The 19,349-nt window shown below is 59.6% G+C and overlaps 1 protein-coding gene across 1 annotated transcript in view; it reads right to left on the bottom strand.

Annotated features, from left to right (window-relative positions):
• Nucleotides 1–6,870: 6,870 nt before the first annotated feature.
• The window catches only part of ANK2 (ankyrin 2), a 281,207-nt gene continuing 268,728 nt past the window's right edge, over nucleotides 6,871–19,349 (bottom strand). Inside the window, 8 exon segments of the mRNA XM_025050926.1 lie at nucleotides 6,871–8,886; nucleotides 11,209–11,300; nucleotides 12,505–12,687; nucleotides 13,644–13,808; nucleotides 13,913–13,996; nucleotides 14,392–14,484; nucleotides 16,605–16,869; nucleotides 18,394–18,679. Coding sequence (XP_024906694.1) covers nucleotides 8,703–8,886; nucleotides 11,209–11,300; nucleotides 12,505–12,687; nucleotides 13,644–13,808; nucleotides 13,913–13,996; nucleotides 14,392–14,484; nucleotides 16,605–16,869; nucleotides 18,394–18,679 — 1,352 coding nt within the window. The 3' untranslated portion in view covers nucleotides 6,871–8,702.

The raw sequence follows: 19,349 nt of genomic DNA, 5'->3' as shown, positions 1-19,349 counted from the left end.
CGTCACTCAGGGTGCTCCTGAGCCTGCTCCGGGCTGGCAGGTCCCCAGACAGGCCCGAGAAGCCCTCGTGGACACCCTCGCCTGGGTCACCGGTTCCGGAGCTGCGGCCCCGCGATGCTTTGCGGCCCCGCGGTTGCTTTTGCTCTGTTGCTTGTACGAGTCGGGTTTTCTGCAGACGCAGACCCAATAGGCCACATGCACAGAGGGAGCTTTGTAACCAGGAGCTGGCCTGTAGGACCTTGGAGGCTGACAAGTGCCAAGACCTGCAGTTGGCCAACCGGACACCCAAGAAGAGCCGACGTTTCAGGTCCGCAGGAGAAGTGCAGGCCCCGGAGCACAGGCGGGCGGGCGGGCGGCAGCGGACCCTCCTCCCGGAGCGAGGCCAGCCTCCTGGTCCTGGCTGGGCCGTCAACTGGCTGGACGAGGCCCACCCATAGTGTGGAGAACAAGCTGCCCTACCCAGTCACCATTCGAACGTGACCCCACCCAGAAATGGCTCAGCCACACGCCCAGCACAGCGTCTGACCACAGATCAGAGCGCTCCCCGGCCCAGCCAGGTGACATAAAGTCACCCAGCACCCCAGGATTTGTAGGAAGACAGGAAAGAAGGGAAAAGCATCTCATTTTCAGGAAGACCAGGTACATGAACAGCTTGTTGGTGGCGTCCAGTCTAACAGCCAATTTCACGAGTAAAAACCCCAAGAAATAGAAGACGCTTGTTTCCCAAACTGGAATGAAGATGGGTGGATTCGTGAAACCGAGAACCGTTCAGTCTCTGGACACTTCACGCTCGAACACAGCTGGCAGCCTCACAGAGTGTGGCCGTCCCACGTTCCCAGTTAAAACCGAGACGGTTTCAGAATGTGAGGACGCACCGGCACGCTGTCCGTTAGCCCTCAGAGCCCAATGTGACCGCACGTGGACGCGGCACATGCGTGGCATGACAGTGCCAGGGCGGAGGCCTTGGGGGCACCGTGAACACCAGTCCCGAAGCGTCTCAGAGGCCCCCCGGGTGTGCTCTGGCCCCACGGACAACCTCTGGCTGGGGGCAGTTAGGGAAGAGTGTGCGGTGACCCCGGGGAGAAGTGAGGACCCCCGCCGGGTGACGGCGTCGACGGTGGTCAGACGCCAAACCACGGACGAATGGAGCGAGAACAAAGTGGCGGTCACCCCGTCGCCGGCGGAAGATGGAAAATGGTTTGGACAGAAACCAGGAGAAACGCAGCTGACCGCAGCGGCTGACTGTAGGACTGTGACACTTGGGGGAGCGAAGCACCCCAAATTACCCCACGTCTGCCAGTGGACTCAGCCTCTGCCTGGAAAGAGCTAAAACGCCACACAGGAAGCAGTGGTTCCCTGACGTCGGGTGCTGGGTGCCAGTGATTTGGGACCCAGGGAGGAATGGGGGGGGGGCCCACGATTACCCTGAGTCACTGGATGGACACTGGGGTCCACGCAGTCAGCAGTCCCCTGGAGCTGAGGGGATGGAGGTGTGGGGCAGGAGGGTCAAGGCAAGCAGAGCTCGCGGGACAAAGTTCCAGAGCGAGAGGAAGGTTCCGGAGCCTCGCACGGAGTCCCCCTGGAGCGTCCAGCTGCACACGGACCAGCGAGCCGGCGACCCCTCGCTGACGTGTGGGGCTCACGGAGGCCTCGCCAGCCAGAGGGGGAGGCCTCGCTGCTCCTGGGGCGTCGGACTGGACACTGTCCTGCGAGGGCATTGGCCCCAGACCAAAGGCTTCCCTCATGCCACCCAACGATGCCAAGAGCCTCAGGAAGGGGGGACCCGTTTCCACGAAACCGGGCCCCAGAACCATTTAAGGACGATTTACAGGGGCAAGAAACGCCCGACGACAGATCGGCTGAGGGTCCCTATTTCTGGCATCTGACAATCGCCAGGCCCAGAACAGGCAGGAAAACACGGACCAGAAGGAGAAAATCAGAAAAGGGGACACCCTGGTCTCCCCGGCATGGCATCTGGGCGCCACCCCCCGCCCCTGCCTGTCCCCGGTCCCGCCCGTGCCTGTCCACATCCGTCTTAGTGTCCACGTCTGTCCCTCACCCGCGTCTGTCCCCGTCTGTCCCTGTCTGTCTGTCCCTGACCCGCGTCTGTCCCCGTCTGTCTGTCCCCGTCTGTGTCTGTCCCTCACCCGCGTCTGTCCCCATCTGTCTGTCCCCGTCTGTCCCCGTCTGTCTGTCCCCGTCTGTCTGTCCCCTTCTGTCTGTCCCCGCCCGCGTCCGTCCCTGCCCCCACGTCTTCCGCTTTCCCCATGCGCCTACTCTGCATTCCCCCTGAGACCACGCGGCCACAGCCCCCTTCCCAAACTGCGGCATGAATAACGGTCACTGAGAAATCTATTTAAAATGCATGTTTGGGGCCCTCGCCCAAAGAGACCCCCATCAGCCGGTGTGGAAAGAGGCCCTGGGACCCACGTTGTGACCAGCAGTGGGCCACGGCCGGCCTCAGATCCCACCTTAGACAGACGGAAGGGGCGCCCGCCTCACAGCGGGGTCTGCAGGTCTAGCAGACGCTGGGAGCGGAACGGGCTCTGGCGGTGTTTCTCCGAGGGTGAGGACGGCCCTCACGCCCCAGACAAGTCACCGAAGTCCCTCTCTCTTTGGCACACTCAGTCCTTTGTGTGGACACTTCTCCGTGGGTGACAGCATGTCAACGGCACAGGGCTTCCTCTCCTCGCTCACTGCTCGTGGCACGCGGCCTCTCTCCGGTGAGGAAGAGGCACGGACCATGAGGACCATGAGCGACCGTGGGGGACGGAAAGGGGCCTGCTAGGCCGAAGCACTGGGTGCTGGCTAAGCTCACGTCACCCGGCGCCAGCACGTGCGTGGACAGCCTGGCCGCGGCAGCGCAGGGGTGGGCTGGACCTGCGTCCCTCGGTGTGCCTGTCACCCTTCCCACAGCCCTCCCCGCACGTGTCACCGGCAGCTCAGTGTCTTTTTCACAGGGTTAAACCAAATATCTGTCAGTTAAAAGTCCTTGTCCAATGTTACGCACTTTTTCAACGGAATAAACAGTTTGGGAAAACTATGCGCAGGCTGGGATCATAGCGTGTTGGTTAGTTCAACACTGAACTCAAACGGGCCCTGGGGATGGGGTGTCGCTCACGAATCACCTCGTCTCCACGTGCTCGTGTGAAAGCATCTGTGATGATGTCCACCGAAAGGCTGTCTGTGTCTCACAATAAGCATTTTACAGGAAATTGCACAATACTGGGGATTTTAAAGACAATTTTGCTTTAAATAACCCAAAACTGCTTTCCTTTTTACCATCCATGAAATCAAGAAGTGGAACTTGCGGTTACCAAAAACGTAAGCTTGCCAGACGCCTGCCTCCCACGACACACAGACGAGCTGGTGCGGGCGGGCCCCAGGGAGCATCCGCTGGTGCCAGCTTTGGGGACGAGGGAGCGAGGGGGAGGTGCCACAGCATGGACCGGGATAACCGCTCCCTGACAAGCCACAGAATGCCGTCTGCCTCACAAGCAGACACACAAAGCAAGGACAAAATGCACGAGGCTGCTGGAAAGCACGCAGTCTGAAAATCCGGACACATCCCTGAGGGCTCTGCAAAGAGGCCGTCTCGACATCATTGTCCCAAACCAATGACGACAGCCAAATGGATTTACAGGAGCTGGGGGAACGAGAGACATTCTTAGCTGGGAGCTGGCGATGTCTACACTGCCGGGCAGGTCTCACCTTCTGTGGCCTTCGACGCTCAGCGGCCACTGCAGGGGCGGCGCTCCGAGGCCCGGCCTGGCCCGGGTTCCAGCCACAGCCAGAGCCCTGCGGCCTGTCCCTTCGCCTCGTCCCTGCGCTGCTGGCGCTGGGCTCACTCCAAGTGGGAGAACCGGCCTCCAAACTCGAGACCAAGTCATCGCGTCCTCACAAGGCGTCACCTGGACGCGTGCTGACTGCAGAAACCGCCAACCTTCAGAGGACGGGGCTGTGACGCGCCTGCAGCCACACGCCCAGGACAGGGGGCCTCTGACAGCGTCACCACCGAGCCAAGCAGCCACGGGCCAGAGCCCCAGCTCTCCCCATTTCCTTCCCTGCCGGCAGGTTCTCCCCTTGGGTGAAACAGAAGCCTGGGCGCTGAGGCATCTCCTGGGACGACGGCCAAGACACCGAGTGACGACCGGAACCCTGGTGACCACGTGAGAACGGTTCAGGGTTTTCCTGGCACCAACAGCAGGCTCGACGGCAGGTCCTGCGAGGCCTCCCGCCAGGCTGCAGCAGGGGCCATGTCTGCATGGCTAATAAGCAAAGGGGGTGCCCTTCCCGTGCTTCTGAGACGAGGCGCCACACGCTGGGTCCCTGCAGGCCCCCCACCCCCGCCCCGGGCACGGCCACCTGTCAGAGGAGAGTGAGGTGCCCTCGGCCTTCTCTGACCAGCCATGGATCCCACGACGGGTCGCACCCTCATCCCTCTCAGCTCCCCAAGGCCTCAGTCCTCCCTCTGCTAATCAAGGACCAAGGGAGCTGCTGTCTGTGATGTGACGTCTGTGACGTCTGTACCGTCTGCAACGTCTGTGACGTCTGTACCGTCTGTGACGTCTGTACCATCTGTACCGTCTGTGATGTCTGCGCCGTCTGCGCCGTCTGCGCCGTCTGTGACGTCTGTGCCGTCTGCGCCGTCTGTGACGTCTGTGACGTCTGCACCGTCTGTGACGTCTGTACTGTCTATGACATCTGATGTGGGGGTGTTCACTTCTACTTGGCCACGGCCTCAGCGTCACCTGGCGAGACCCCCCACCCCAGTCGATTACACACCAGCCAGGCCCTGGCTCCCAAGGCCCCTCCCTGGTTCACTCACCTGCACGGGCCTCTGCTGTCCGCAGCCGTGTGCGCCACCTGTCTAACTTACTCGGGAGGGTCTGGGAGGGAAGGACCTTTGTCTCTTATTTGCTTTGATGCCCCCGGGTCTAAACGGTGCAGACGCAGTGAGTAGAGACTAGAGAGGGAAGGGCGGTGTGGCTGAGGTTAGAGTCTCGGCCACCTCTGAAGCCACGTCACTAAGAAGGGGACTCGCTTACGCGTCTAGGAGAAGCGTGACAGAAAAGGTCTCGGCAGAGCCGGTCGAGCTCACTGAGCCCACGGCGTCATTTTCAGGTGTTGGAAGAGAACGGGGGAGGGCCGCTGGGAGCCCCGGCCCACACGTGCTCGTGCCGGAGGTCCCGGGCAGCACGCACACAGCCGTGACACGTGAGCGGGGACGTGGTAGCAGCCCCTTGGGCCACTTGGCAGGTGCCCTGCACTGCACGACCCCTCGCGGGACTTTCCGGAGCCTGGCAGGGCTTCTGGGTCTTGTCGTCAGGACAGCGAGCAGCCTGCTCCGTGCTCCTCGCCCCCTTCCTGGGCCTGTGCTGCCGAAATGTTTGCATTTACCACGTCACAGAAAGGGGCCTCGTGTGACATGGAACGCAGCCCACAGCTGGCAGTGACCTCACAGGAGAGCTCCCGCATGACTAGGTGGCCGCTGGGTCACTAGGAGCTGGCCCCAGCAGTGTCTGTCCTGTCCTCCTTGGGAGGCAGGGGACCGTCCATCTGCCTCCCGCCTCCATCTGCTAACTGACCCAGTCGTGGGCGAGGCGTGTGGCCCTCTAATTCCCAAGACAGCTTAATGTCCCCTAGTGTGATGGACAGTCGGGAGTGTGGCTCCGATGGCTGAGTTATCACAGAGGAGGGGCTCGGCTGGGCCCGTTCTAACCCACGGCGGCAAACATTTCACAAAACCATTCCCTTTCTCGAAAGAACGCACACATCGAGGTTTGCTGCTGGAGTTGGGAGGGCGACACACAGAAGCTCACGTCCTGGGCTCTGTGACCAGCGAGCCGTGTCACTCGCGAGGTGGCTGTGCCTGGCTGTGAGGGGTAACGGAAACATGCACCACGCAGGGTCGTCCTGAGAATGAAGTGACACCGTGTCCGTGAAGTCTTTAAACTGCTGAAACTGTCCCTTGTCACGTGTTTGTGCAGAAACAGTGACGGCTCGGCCCATCCTGCCCGTCACCCCCGCGTCTCCCCCACGCCTGCCCTGCTGCCCACTCCCGAACGCCCTGCTCAGCGGACGGAGACCCCGTCTCCGCGCCACCGGGTCCCACAGGTGGTAGGTTCTGAGCCGTCCACCCGGAGACGATGTCAGCTGCCACAGGCTCAGGGCTGTCCTCAAATGTGCCCCCGCCACACACTCACGCCTCAGATGCCATCCCTGTGACCACCTGGCCACAGCCAGGGCGGCTCACGGAACTCAGAGAAGTGCGTCACTCACCGTGTCCCCGGCTTGCTGTGAAGGATGTGGCTCGGGACCCGCCAGGTGGACGGGCACTGGACAGGGGTGCGGGGACACAGGCCGTCCGCGCCCTCTCGACTCGCTGCCTCCCATGTCTCCAACTGGAAATTCCCGGAGCCGACCTGCTGGGCGTCTGTGGACGCTCCGGCGGGACTGACTGACCGGCCTGATTCCACCCCGGCCCCTCCCCCGCCCAGAGGTCACAGGTGGGGCTGCAACTTCTGGCAGCCGCCCCACCCTGAGCTGCCTCCCAGAGTCGCCTGGCAGCCCAGGTGCAGGGGTGGAGGGCAGGGGCTCCCGAGGGGGGAGAGACACGTCTCACCTGGAGCCACTTCCGGAGCTCAGGGCGAGAGCCCGAATGCTGTGACCGGTGGGTCCCCGCCGCTCTTACCGCTCAGAGACGCCAAAGGCCCCGGCTCCGTCGACGTGCGCTTCTGGTGCTCGAGGGCACCGCAAGCGGCCCGTGTCTCTCCCCGGCTTCAGATCTGCCTCGTTCCCCCCATACATCACCCCTTGTCCCCTGAACTCGTGGGTTAGTGGGAAAGAAGAACGAGTCACTGCCACACGTGACACTTGTACATTTTATTTAAGTAAATCAGCCACCGTACACGTTGCAGCTATGTTGTTAGTGTCGTTTTCCATTAGCTAACACATGCCCTCGTGGATACGCTCGATTAGTGTGGCGTGGGGACACGATGCTGACGCACCAACTGAAAAGTCACTTCTTCTCACAGGATTCAAGTTTCTCGATTACACGGCAAAAATCAAAACCAAAAAAAGGTGAATAACCATTAGGCTGTTACACGGACGTCATCGGCACTGCAAGTGACACCACGGAAACGCTGCCCTTCGCTCCAGAGGTCGGGCGGGAGGGCGCCGGTGGGTCCCCGGAATCCTGGCCCCGGCCACGGGCGCCGCTTCCCACCCAGCGGCCGAGGGGTGTGCACGGGGGCCGGGGGTCTGGCTTCGGACGCCTCCCGCCCAGGTGGGTCTCTTGGTGACGCTGCCCAACGTGAGGACGTGGCGCTGTGTCACGCTCGTGTGTGACTCGGAGCGATGAGTCACGTCTGCACAGAGGGACGGCCCGGCTCGGGCTGGCGAGGGTTCCGTCCGGGGCGCAGAGTCCGGGGTGTGTTGTAGATTTCATCTGCACGACTACACTTTCTTTTAATGAAAAACTGGTCCGAATGCATAGTTTACGTGGATATATTTGTGAATATACATGTTAGACGCTACGCGGCCTCAACCACGGGAGGAGGAAGAAGCGGACGTGGGATTCACCCGGGTGCTTGACGTCCCTTCCTCGAAACAAACACACGGCCAAGTGCCTGGACGCACTTAGTTGTCGAGGGAGCTCGGATTTCAAGTAAACGAACTGAAAATTTTAACCAAAACCAGGTTTTAAAGGGTTTCTCAATCTTGTCTGCAAGCTAAGAACCGGACGTCGCCGAAAGGGGGGACGTGCTCACGGAGGGTGGACAGAGGGACTCGGCAGCGTGGCTGGAGGTGTGGCCTGGGCCAGCTCTCCAGAGGTGCATGCAGGTGGCAGCGAGGTGGGACCCGAGGGAGGGGGAGAAGCTGCTCCAACACAGCGGGGACGTCACTCCGTGTGACCGACGTAGGCAAGTCCTGGTTCCAACACACGACCTCCTGGGCGGTGGCCAGAAGGAAGGGCCACCAGGAAGACAGCGTGGTCACCAAAGCAGCAACGATACCTGGAGACTACAGCAGCCACTGCTGTCTAGATATCTGCCTGCGCACCCCAACTCCAGGCCCCGAAGACGCCAGAAGGCCCCGGGACCCGCTTCTGCACCGGGGCCGCCTGCTTCTGGCGCCGGCCTCGGTGCGGCTGCTGGCGTCGCAGGGGAGGGCGGTACCAGCAGCACAGGCTCACCCAGGGGGAGTCCCCGAGAGCACTGGCCACCCTCTACCAGGACAGCTAGGCCGCGGTCCCAAGGGCGAAGCGGGCCCCCCGGTGCCGCCGCGAGGAGGAGCGGGTGCCAGTTGTCCGTGTCGCACTGTCCTGACCCACCGCTGTCGGCGACCACCAGGCCGCACTCAGCCCCGTCAGCGGTGACAGGCGGCGGCTTGGACTCTGAGTGTGCTCGTCGGAGCACTGGGAGAGTCTGCAGCGGGGCGTGCTGGTCGGCGGCTTCTCGTGGGGCTTGTGCGGCAGCCCAGAACGACGAAGGTGGCCAGTGCCCGGGCAGCACACACCAAAGTCGTGGGTGCAGCGTCCAGAGTGGAGGGCGCACTCTTTGGTCACAAGTGAGCTTACAGTTAGGAGGAGGGGGACCTGGCCCAACGCGGGGTCTGCTGGCAGCGGCGGGGCGGGGTCCGCGGGTGGCCACGGACGCTGGGCTGCTGAGTGGGGGTGGGCTCCGGGGTGAGCGCGGCCCTCACTCGGCCTCCTGCTCCAAGTCCTCCTCGCAGAGACGCCGCAGGAGACGCTGGAGGTCACGCTGGAGGTCGTCGGGCTCCAGTGCCTCTGGCACATCCGCCAGGTGCTCCTGGTGCACGCGCGTCCCCTGCTGGTCCTTCACCACGGCCCTCTTCTGCGTGCTGGCTCTACTCATGGTGGTCCTGCGGAAGGCAGACAAGAGGTCAGGGCCCTCCCCGTTGACAGTGGCTACCCGCACCCCATCTCGAGGGAGGTGGCCTGGCCGCCCCGGAACAGCAAGTGCACACGCACGCCCTGGCCCCATCCGCCACACGCGCGCCCCCACCGCACACACGCCCCGACCCGCTGAGAACGGCAGTGTCTGACTTTGTTCCCTGAAAACTCCCGAGGCTGCGGCTCAACCCTTAGTCACCACGTGACTCCAGTGTCCCACGAACTCTAAGAGAACCTTCCCATGGGACAAAGGCCTCTAACCTGAGTGTCATTCTGCGGGACCGAGGAAGGGGCCTGGGACGACGGTCTGGGGATGCCTGGGTCGCCTCGCCTGCCAACGGCGGGGACGGGACCCGCACAGGGGGACCACTGGAGACGGCCCTGCTCACCTCCTGGAGCACCCCACTGCCGGGTCGTGTCTCCTGCTGCCACCTAGCGGCCTGTGCTGTTCAGGGCCCCTCGTCGGACTGCTGACCCCTGGCAAAGGGGCGATGGCGTGCCCCCGCACCTGTACTGCCACTTGTCTCCGTACTGGAAACGACGCTGCTGTGGTTCGCCCACCCTCAGCCCTACTCGAGAGTGCGGTCCCCCCTCAGCCATGCAGGAAACGTGCATTATGTGCAGGCACCGTTGTCACAGCAACCGAGGGCCTGCATCGCAGAGCCGAAGGGCAGCACGGTTAGTGAGTGGCAGAGCCAAGCGTCTAAGGTCCCAGGGCCGGGGGGGGCCACTGTCCACACAAACGCACAGAGTACGGTGTGGGACGGTCAGCTGCTCCTATGCCGGGCTCCGTCCCTGCGGACTGCCTGTGCCCGGTCCTGGAGTCCTGGCGCCCACCCAGCGCCTCTCTCTGCGAGTCTGGCCCACCCCGGGTGTTAAACATTTGCTTCGGCCGGACACCCCCGGTGTCTGTGGGACGGCTGCCCGCTCCCACTCTCCCTCATGCCTCGTGCTCCCCACTCTCCTACTCTGCTACGCGAAGTATTCTGTGTCTGAAAGCACCTCAGTGTGTTCCCCTCGATAAAGATCAAATCTAGTTCCAATGGCCAAAATCGAGTTGTGATTTCTAACGACTCAGCATCCACAATGGCTTCCCGATGTTCTGCCAAGAGCTAGCAGGAGCCTGTATGGCTTTGGAGCTGGGGATGCGCTTCTGTCGCGGGGCCTCCAGGGTCTGTGCCCGCACGTGTGATGGACGTGTGCATGTCACTCAGGGACAGGACGAACGTACTTCTGTGTCCTGGGGAGCAGTGGGCATGAGTCACGCCCTCGGCCACGTACAGGACAGAGGGCTGCGCAGTGCGGGGTGCCCACAACTGCGGGCCGTGGGGCACTGGCTCTCCCGCCCCTGGCCTCAGACCCAGCGGCTGCAGCTGGGACTCTGGGGTAGCTGGTGTCCTGCCCTGTCCCGGCCTGAGGGTCTGGTGCTGGCGGTGCGTGTTCACCCGGCTGGTCTGAGCTCGGGGACTCAAAGCTCAGAGCGTGCAAAGCACGTGCACCGTGAGTCGCGGGCACTCGCTAACGTCCTGCTGGCAAGTGCAGTCACGTGCACAACTGCCGCTCACCCCACGGGCGACTGGAGGGCAGACGCGACCGCTTTCAATTTCACGGTTCTAATGACCGCGTTGCTCAGGCGGAAACAGCTCTGTGGGGTGCTCGAAGGGGCACTGTTTCCCTTCTTCCGAGTGAAGTGAACATAAGAGGAACTTTAGGTTGCTTTGTGTCTTTTGCTGCAGAGCCCAGACCTTCCGTTAACACTTACGGAGCTGCTAGTGGCCCAGACCAAGGCAAGACGCCGAAGTCTACACACCGAACAGTTACGGGGACAGGCAGCCAGAGCCGCGCAGCGTGCCCCCTTCACGCACAGACTCAGGCTGCTTACCACTGTCATGACACTTCCTGACACTCTAAAGCCCCCGGCTTCGGCGTCACCAAAGTCACGCTCACGCACAGACACCTCGTGGAGCGTGGGCTACTGGGCCGAGCTCGGGGTGCCAGGCTAACGCATGAGCGGAGGCTTAGCCTCCTTTCTCTGTGCTCCCCACGCCTGTCAGCATGGGGGCCCCAGCTGGCCGGCCCTGACAAAACTGGTGGCTTGCTGAAACCCAAGGGGTGACTGTGGGGACAGGTGTCCACTCGCAGTGACACGCCGACAGGCTGACACCTGACAACGAGGGCTGGTCGTTCCCGGGGGCTTCGGGGTCTGTGTGGGGCTCTGCTTTTCTCTTCCTAAAGTGGGACAGGTTTTTAAGGTGTTAGTTGGCGCAGCATCACTCCATGCCAACCCAAACCTTTTAATGACTGATCCGTCCTCTTTCCGGGTTTGACTCTCTACTAAAGCAGGAGCGTGGACGTCTGCGTGGCTACCTGCGTAACTCAAAGCCTGAAGCAAGAGAGGGAAGCGAGACAAACCATCGTGAGCCACGGACGCTGAGACGATCCCCGGCTGCCCTGATCCATCTCTAGTCTGTATAAAAAGATACACCGCGCCGCAAAGGATAAATAAGATCCGTTCTTAAGTCCTAGTTTGGCTTAAATTGCCCCCATCTGTGACGGAGATTTGACACAGGACCTCGCAAAGGCGGCAAACCAGAACCCGCGCCGTCGGCTTCCAGCCCCTCACGTCGGCCCCCCTTTCTACAACGGAGACCTAACGACCATCGCAGTGACCAGAAACAAGCAACACGCAGCTCAGATAATTCATCCTCTGATCGTCCAAAGTCAAACTGTGAAGAACCGCAAGTGTTTGAACCCAGTATGGTTTTAACATCCAGACACATGTGGACACACTGTCGGTGCACGCTGTGGGTGTGGGAGGGTGCACGCTGTGGGTGTGGGAGAGCACACAGTGGAATGCTTAACTTCGAACGCTTCAGTAGAATGACTGGGGGCTCTGCACACACAAACCCCCAAAGTCCCTGGGGCCAGACGGGCTTCAGAATCCAGGTTATCTTCCTCTTGGGTTTTAGAAAGGTGACAGGGTGTACACACTGTGTGTCCTAATACCGCACAGGTGGTGGGAGCGGCATCCTGTAATCACACCCATTACTACGCCAACAGCAAAACATCTGAATTTTACTCCAGGGAGGATAAAAAGACTCCTTTGTCAGTTCACAGTAAGTTTTACTACCAAGTTATCTTGCTACTAACTTAGAAAATTTGTTTTGGTTTTCAGAATTTTGGGATTTCTGAATCGTACTAAGGGTCTGTGAATCTGTCACCATAGACCCATTTATTACTCACTGGAAAGAAAACTTAATTATAAATGCTTGTTTCATCATGGGTGCGAGTCACATCTGGGACTTTTACGTAAGACGTACCATCCTGCCCCAGCTCCTGAGGCTGCCTGTGATTCGGCTGGAGAACTTGTCATCTGAATTTTTAAAAGCTCTTACGGTGACACCAAAGAACAGCAGACGTGGAGGATGTACTACTCCACCGCAAGAGCTATTCGAACAGGAATTTGCCATCTTGCATTAAGTCGCGCCCTTCCGTGAACACACGGACGACAGACGCTAAGCCGTTCTCTTTTCAAACAGAAAACGAACATGAGGTACACACACAGCAAAGCGAAGATGGTTCTGTACCTTTTCAAAGTCGTCTTTGGCTGAAGGAAGATCAGTGGCTAAACTAGAATCCCCCAGATGCTTCTCCACCCTCTCTCCGCGCACCACCGTTGTTTTAACAACTTTGCTGACTCTACGGCCTTCCACTGGCTCGGCCTGAAACTGTGAGGTGCTGCCTGAGAGGCCGGGCTCGGACAGAGTCACCTAATGAATGAAGGACACACAGTGCACAGTTTTTGACTGCCGAATGTAACAATGATGAATTTTCCTCTGTACAAACAAAGACACAAACAAAAACTACAATGTTATATTCTGGCCTTCCGGAAAACCGGATTTTGGAAAGGAGAAGCAGTTAGGAAAAAACCTATGATCAATTATTAACGTCTATGTAACGTCTCTGTCTACACGGCCGAATCAAACAGTTATCACGTGAACAGCAACCTGTCAGGACGTTTCGTGAGTAGGACAGGAATGAGCAGGACGCTGCTCTCAGTGTGACGCAGGCGTAGTGCCTGGGGACGAACCCTCTCTCCCGTGTCTAAGCTTCTGCTCTGGCATTATGAAGACAGTTAACCCCGAAGAAGCGACTCTCAAAGACGTGAGCAACTGAAGAGCGTGTTTTCCAGAGAACCTCGCGTGCGTCAATAAAATTTGGAGGATGTGAATGAAACAAAACAGTGAGAATGTTGCAAAGTTACGTGTCAAAGAGTCAAGTTTTCCTCAAAGGGGGAGCTAAAAGAGAGAAACAAAACCACAAATGAAGAGTTTCTGGACCCTGACCCGATGGCCCGGCAACGCAGGTGCCTGGACAAGGCGTGTTTACTCTAGTGGCCACGGGCACCAGCAGGCCCTACGCGCGGCCCTGTCCGAGCCCTCTGCTCGCCAGCAGGTGGCGAGCTCGTCCGTTTGGACTGGACTTTAGGGTTTCTGCTGCAGTCAACTTTGAATTTAACAGGAAACAGAAATAAAAAGAACCAAAGACAGTGAGTATAATGGCTACAAATATCACCAACGGTCACTTTGAAATTCCACAAAATCATGAAGGAAAAGCGAATGGGCGACTAAGGGGGCGAATGCCACGCCCGAGCGGCTGCGTCGTGCCTGCTGAGCGCCCTGTCCCCCATCCAGAGGGCCGGGCCTGGAGCGCCGGGCGGCCTCACCTCCGACTGCTCCGTGTCGCTCCTCAGCACGACGCGCTTCACGACTCTGGAGTAGCCGTCCCCTTCCTCGACGCTGACGGGTTCCTGGGGCAGCCCCTGCATCGTCACCTCTTCCTTCTCGGTGCCGTCGGAGGACACGTACCGCCGGATGACCTTCCGGGTGACCTGGAAGAGAGAGCACTCGCGTATCGTCTCTGCACGACGGCCGGGACGAGGTGCGGGTGACGGTGGGCGGGTCCGGAATCGGCCGCGAGGACGCGCTCCAGTACCTTCTTCACCACGGTGCGTCCGTGCTCGTCGACGTACTCCTCCTCCGTGGCCGCTTCCGCGGGCACGTCCGGCACGTCGTCTCCCTGAGGTGTCGAGAGAAAGGGCCACTTCGGCGTGGGGCGGTGACTCCGCGGGGGCCTCCCCCAGGGCGGGAGCCACGGGAGCCTTCCCGCACTGCCGAGCACGGCCGCGCGGCGGGCGCAAAGGGGGAAGGCGGGCGATGCCGTGCTCGGCGGCGCGGACCGGGCTTGGTAAGACCGACGCAGACGCGCGGTCAGCCCGGCCGGGGCAAGGCGGATGGCGGGGGCCGCGAACGCCGGCACGCTGCTTTTACTGACGGCGCGACGTGGGAGGCCGAGGGTCTGCTGTGGAGAGACCATGCACGGCCCGAGGAGCACACCAGACCTCGCTGCTCAGCTCGGCCCCCGCGCTTACGGGACGGATGGTCCCCCACGAGCAGCAGCTGCGCAGCTGGTACCTGGACGATCACCCGCCGGCGCACGACCCTGGTGGTCACCGTCGCCTCCTCGTCCGAGCTGACCTCCAGCTCCCCCAACTCCTCTGTTAGCTCCTGGAAGCAGGAAGCATGGTGTTTGTTACCTGTGCTAAGGGACACCTGTGCTACCGGCCTCTGCTCCAGCTCTCACTGGTGTCTGAAGGTTCCACCCACGGAGGCTTTGGTGGAAAAGCCACCGGGGGTGGGAACAACTGTGTGTGAGTCCCAGACTTCAGTGAGACTACAGCTTCGTGTCCAACAAATGACAAACCCTTCCGGGATGCCGAGAGCCGTCAGAGCCTGTCAGCAGAGGCCTGCGGCTGGCCCACACTGCCTCTTAGACTCGCACTCTCGGTAAGTCACCAAGTGGGGACACAGATTGACCCACCCAAAGGTACAGCAATGTCTCCTGCTTGCCCCAGACCCTCCTGTGGCAAGTCAGAGTCCCCCGCAGCTGTGACCCAGGCAGCGGTGCGTCTCCGTCCGTGACGGATGTGCCACCACTGGACAGCATGGGGCGCATTCTGCAGGGCTGGGCCGACTCTATGACGTGGCCCACAGCTAGCGATGGAGCCAGAACGTAACCTTAGATCAGGACGTACATCTTGGGAGCCATGTATCGATTCATTCTTCCCTAATGGAACGTTATTTAAGAAAATAACGGAATTTTCTCAATGTGTTTTAAAATATAGCTTACATTTCTACATTCTTTTCTGCTAAGGAAAACTCATAAATGCTAAACAAAACTACACTTTTAATGCACTCGGGAATCTGCTGACTAAAACACAGGATCAACAAGAAAAGTAACTGAAACTGGATCAAGTTGAGGATGAGAAGTAAAGAAAGAGTCAAGACAGGAAGCTGAGGGCAGTGCCCGCGGCTCACGAGGGGAGGGGAGAGGGGACGGGAGGCCCAGCCAAGAGCGGGCACGCCGCGACTGACCGGCTGACCGGCTTATCCACGTGCAGAACAGGTTAAATACACGAACCGTCCCAGCCGTTCCGAGCCTACGCTTCAGTTACTTATGGATTCTTCCGCTAAATCTGGTAACTCCTGAGCCCAGATAGCACCAATTAAACATTTTCCCTAGAATCTCAAGAACTTGAGAGATGAGTAATTTTATGCAAAGGCAACATGAAATAAAAATCCGTCCATGGGATGAATTTGTTATTTCAGATAACTGCCCAAATCGGGAGAAATTCTCATCTGCTTGGGCCTCCCCTAGGTTTAGTTGTGATTCTAGAGAAATCCTGCCAGCAGTTGTCACACTCGTCATGAACCAAGACCAGTGCAGGACTCGGTCCCAAAGGCATGCTATGCTGTTACCTTTTCCCCCAAAGTCTTCATTCTTTTATCGAATCTCTCTTTCCTACTAAGATGGATATTAATGCTTTAAAACACCTTGACATAGAGAATGTTTCTGAATTCTAAAATGAATGTAATTCACGTTAAGTTTAATTCAAACAGACCCTCACACTCCAGGGGTGGAGATGGCCGGGGGCTAGCAGACGTGCACCCCCCCCCCGCCCCCCGCCGCCAGGTTCAGGAGGCCTGAGGGGGTCAAGCCCCCAGGTTCTGCTCAGGGATGTGAACCGTTCAGACCGCATTTTGACAATGAATTTCTTACGACGGTCTCCACCCCTCTTCACAGTGTCAAAAATCACCTCGTGACTGGACACTGAGATGCCTCTCATGCTGCTGACACGCGGAAGCAGCAGTGAGTTTAGGCCGAATGCCCTTTCCCCACATCGTCCTTGAAGTACACTTAAGGAGACTGAGAAGTCTGGGGAGTGACCCCTCAGGCGCGGAGTTCGCGCCCGGCTCTGGGCAGCACGGGCACCTCATGCGGGCGGACCCGTGGTGCGGGGGGCTCGGCTGACACCCCACTGCTCTGGCGCCTGAGGTTGCACGTCGGGGATGTCGTCTCACCCAACGCTCCTTTTTCTTAGCAAAAGTGTTTCCGATGATAAAATCGAGGGCTTATGGTCAAGCAGCTAGAACGGGAAGCGTACCGTTTTTATCTAGATTTACTGGTTCTCAGATTTTAAAGAAATCGAGGAGTTCAGATGGCCCGAGTTAATCGATTTGGCGAACCTTCCTGTCGTGCAGCGAAAGAACAAGCCATCGAGAAATGGGAACGGGGAGGGGGTCCGCGGCCGTTACACGTGGGCCAGGAGACAGAAGGAGCTTCTTACCTTCTGGAAAGCGGCGTCTTCATCGAGTCTTTCGAAGGCCGGTGGCTGGTCGTCTACAGACTCCACGATCACGAGGCTGGTCCTCTGAGCAGAGGCCCCCCGCCTGCCTTCCGGGGGCTCCTCGGGCTCCTGTACGGTGGGGGGTTGGAGGTGGGGCCTCTCCCCCTCAGGAGGGCCCCCCACTTCCTCAGGCGTCTCACTGGGAGAGCCCGGTGCTGCGGTGGCCTTCCAAGAACCAGACACTTCTGTCCCTGGGGTTGTCACGCTGAAATGGAAAGCCAATCTCAGCACGGGTGCACATTCCCCCATGGAAACGAGGGCATCGCGGGAAGCTAGATCATGTCTCCACGGCCCGTGCGCGTCACAGGTTTTGTAAATTTGGCCAAGAAATGAAATTTGAATAAAAACCATGTGTAAGATACAGGAGAGTTAAAGCTCATCGCTCTAACGTGGACTAGGAAAGACGTACGCTAAAGATAAATTATCCTAAAATGTATTATCACGTCCTAATCTCTACAAAATCCATATGTTGTAATTTTATCTTTTCTTTTGATAACTCAAGGTGATACTGAAGAATTGTGGAGGTTTACAAAACAAAGACTCATAGCTCATGAGGTTTTTGAAGAATAAAAATTTGGCAAAACATTTAAGAAGCAACACATGAACCCCACGCTAACACAGTCGCCACGGCCACAGGTGCAGAAAGACCCTCATTCGGCTTCTGGGAAACTGCATGACCTGTAGACACGGGAGCTTTTTCTGCCCGTACGGTTTGGAGGTAGCTGCTCCGCCGCAATCTCTGCGATCTCAGTTTCTAAGGAAGAGAGGTCGGCTCTCCCCGCTTGTCTCACAATCTACTGCCATAACTGTCACTCCATGGTCGTCAAAGGCCCGCGCCGCTCCCAGAGCACCCTCGGCTTTTCTGTCTTTTCCTTTCTCCTACTCTTCCCCACCTCTTCTCGACGCTCTCCCCTAAAACACGATGGGTGGCTAAACAGGAGTGACATCATTCATTATCCATTTCACCCCCTTCCCAAGTCCCAGTGGCCGCAGCACAAACCTAAGGACAGCGGGGACGCCGTGAGGCCGTCTGCCAACACTGCCCTCAGCTCTCAGGGCTGGGACCCACCTGCCCTTCTCACGACCTGCTTTCTCTTTCCAGACAACTGTCACTTAAGCGACCCTCTCCTGGCGGCCATGAAGCCAGGCCTGAGCTCCGAGCTGGCCCTCGGCAGCTTCCTTCGGCCGGACGCTCTCTGGAAGGCCTGCGACTCCCCCTGCAACCTGTCCCCGCCATTGACGACCTTTCACCCTGTGTCCACAGCCTGTGCTGCGCTTCTGCTTTACTGCTAGCGACTCCCAGCTTCGCTGAGATGCGCCGGAGCCGCTTCTCCCGCACCTTCTGCTGCCTCTGCGAAGCCATCGACGACACTCGTCAGAAGCACCGGGGCAGTGACGAGAGATGCTTTGTGGCCCACAGAAGCTTTAACAGCGCTTCGCAGGCACGTCCTCAACCTCCGACCCCGCGAGGCGGTCAGGCGCACGCTCAAGATTTACGGATGCGGAAATGGAGACTCGGAGGAGTCAGGGACCCGCCCGAAGCCACAGGCCTGGAGCTGGGCCGCATGACACCGTCACAGTGACGCTTCTTAAATGTTTTGCCTTTTCCCTGCGGCTCTGGCAGGGGTTCCTTTGGGGCCATCGGAAACTACCGCAGTGACTAACCCTGTCTGCGTCCCGCACCCGTGCCATGCGGCCCACATGGGACAGGGCCTCTCTCGAAACTCACGAGCAGTCCCGCTGCTGCTGGCGCGGTGACTCGCCGGGCAGACCTGGCACTTCCCCCGGGCCACCCTGCCACGCCTGCTCCTTCTGAGCTGGGGGAGAGCGCTGTGTGGCCGAGCTGTCCCCATTGGCTCTGGGGACGCCGTCCTGGGAAGCGGAGGACTCGACGGAGAGGTCTTCTTCTGACACGACGGGTGGGTGATGGCGGCTCACGCTCTCCCGAGGGGCGGCAAGCTCCTCGGCCCGCCCGGGCTCGGCAGCGCCAGGCTCCTCGGGCAGTGCTGGGAACCCTGCAGGGGACAGAGTGCTGTGCTGCCATCACCCGTGTTAGCCAGCTGTCCGTCTCCTCGCCACCCCGCACTGTGCCCTGCGACAGGCCTCGGGCTACGGAGCCGCACAGGACCCCGTCTGCCCTCGAGGTGCTGGCCATCTAGGGAGCCCAGGGGCAAGGGTCTGTTAGGACGCAGGGTGGCTGGGCCCCAGGCGCCAGTCAGGCGATGCCAGAGCCCCCGACTCGCAGCTGAAAGCCTGGGAAAGGACACGCAGTGGGGCACAGCGCAGGGAGACCGGGTGGTAAGCAGGCGTCAGTCAAGGCCCAGACTCCGAGCGAGAGTTAATAACAACAGCTAGGACCCCGCTCCTTCACTATGGCAGGCACCACTCCGGGGGCTTCACTCATGTTGACTTGTCCAGCAATTCTGAGGCCAGCGGTCTGCATGCAGGGCCCCCGTGCCAGGGGAAGGACCTGGCTGGGGTCCAGTGCAATGAGGGTCGCTCAGGTTTTGGGCAGGTGTGTGACTGACCTTCATCTACCTGCTCATTCACTCAACAGATACACCGAGGACCGACTACGTGGCAGGTGCTGTTTAGAGCTGGACTCAGAGCAGCGAGCAGGACAGAGGGCATCTGTCCTCACTGAGCACGTGTGTCTGCGGGTACGACTTACGATAAACTCAGCAG

Source organism: Pteropus alecto, unplaced genomic scaffold, assembly GCF_000325575.1.
Source record: "Pteropus alecto unplaced genomic scaffold, ASM32557v1 scaffold17, whole genome shotgun sequence".
NCBI lineage: Eukaryota > Metazoa > Chordata > Mammalia > Chiroptera > Pteropodidae > Pteropus > Pteropus alecto.
This window is presented reverse-complemented; position numbering and strand designations above follow the sequence as displayed.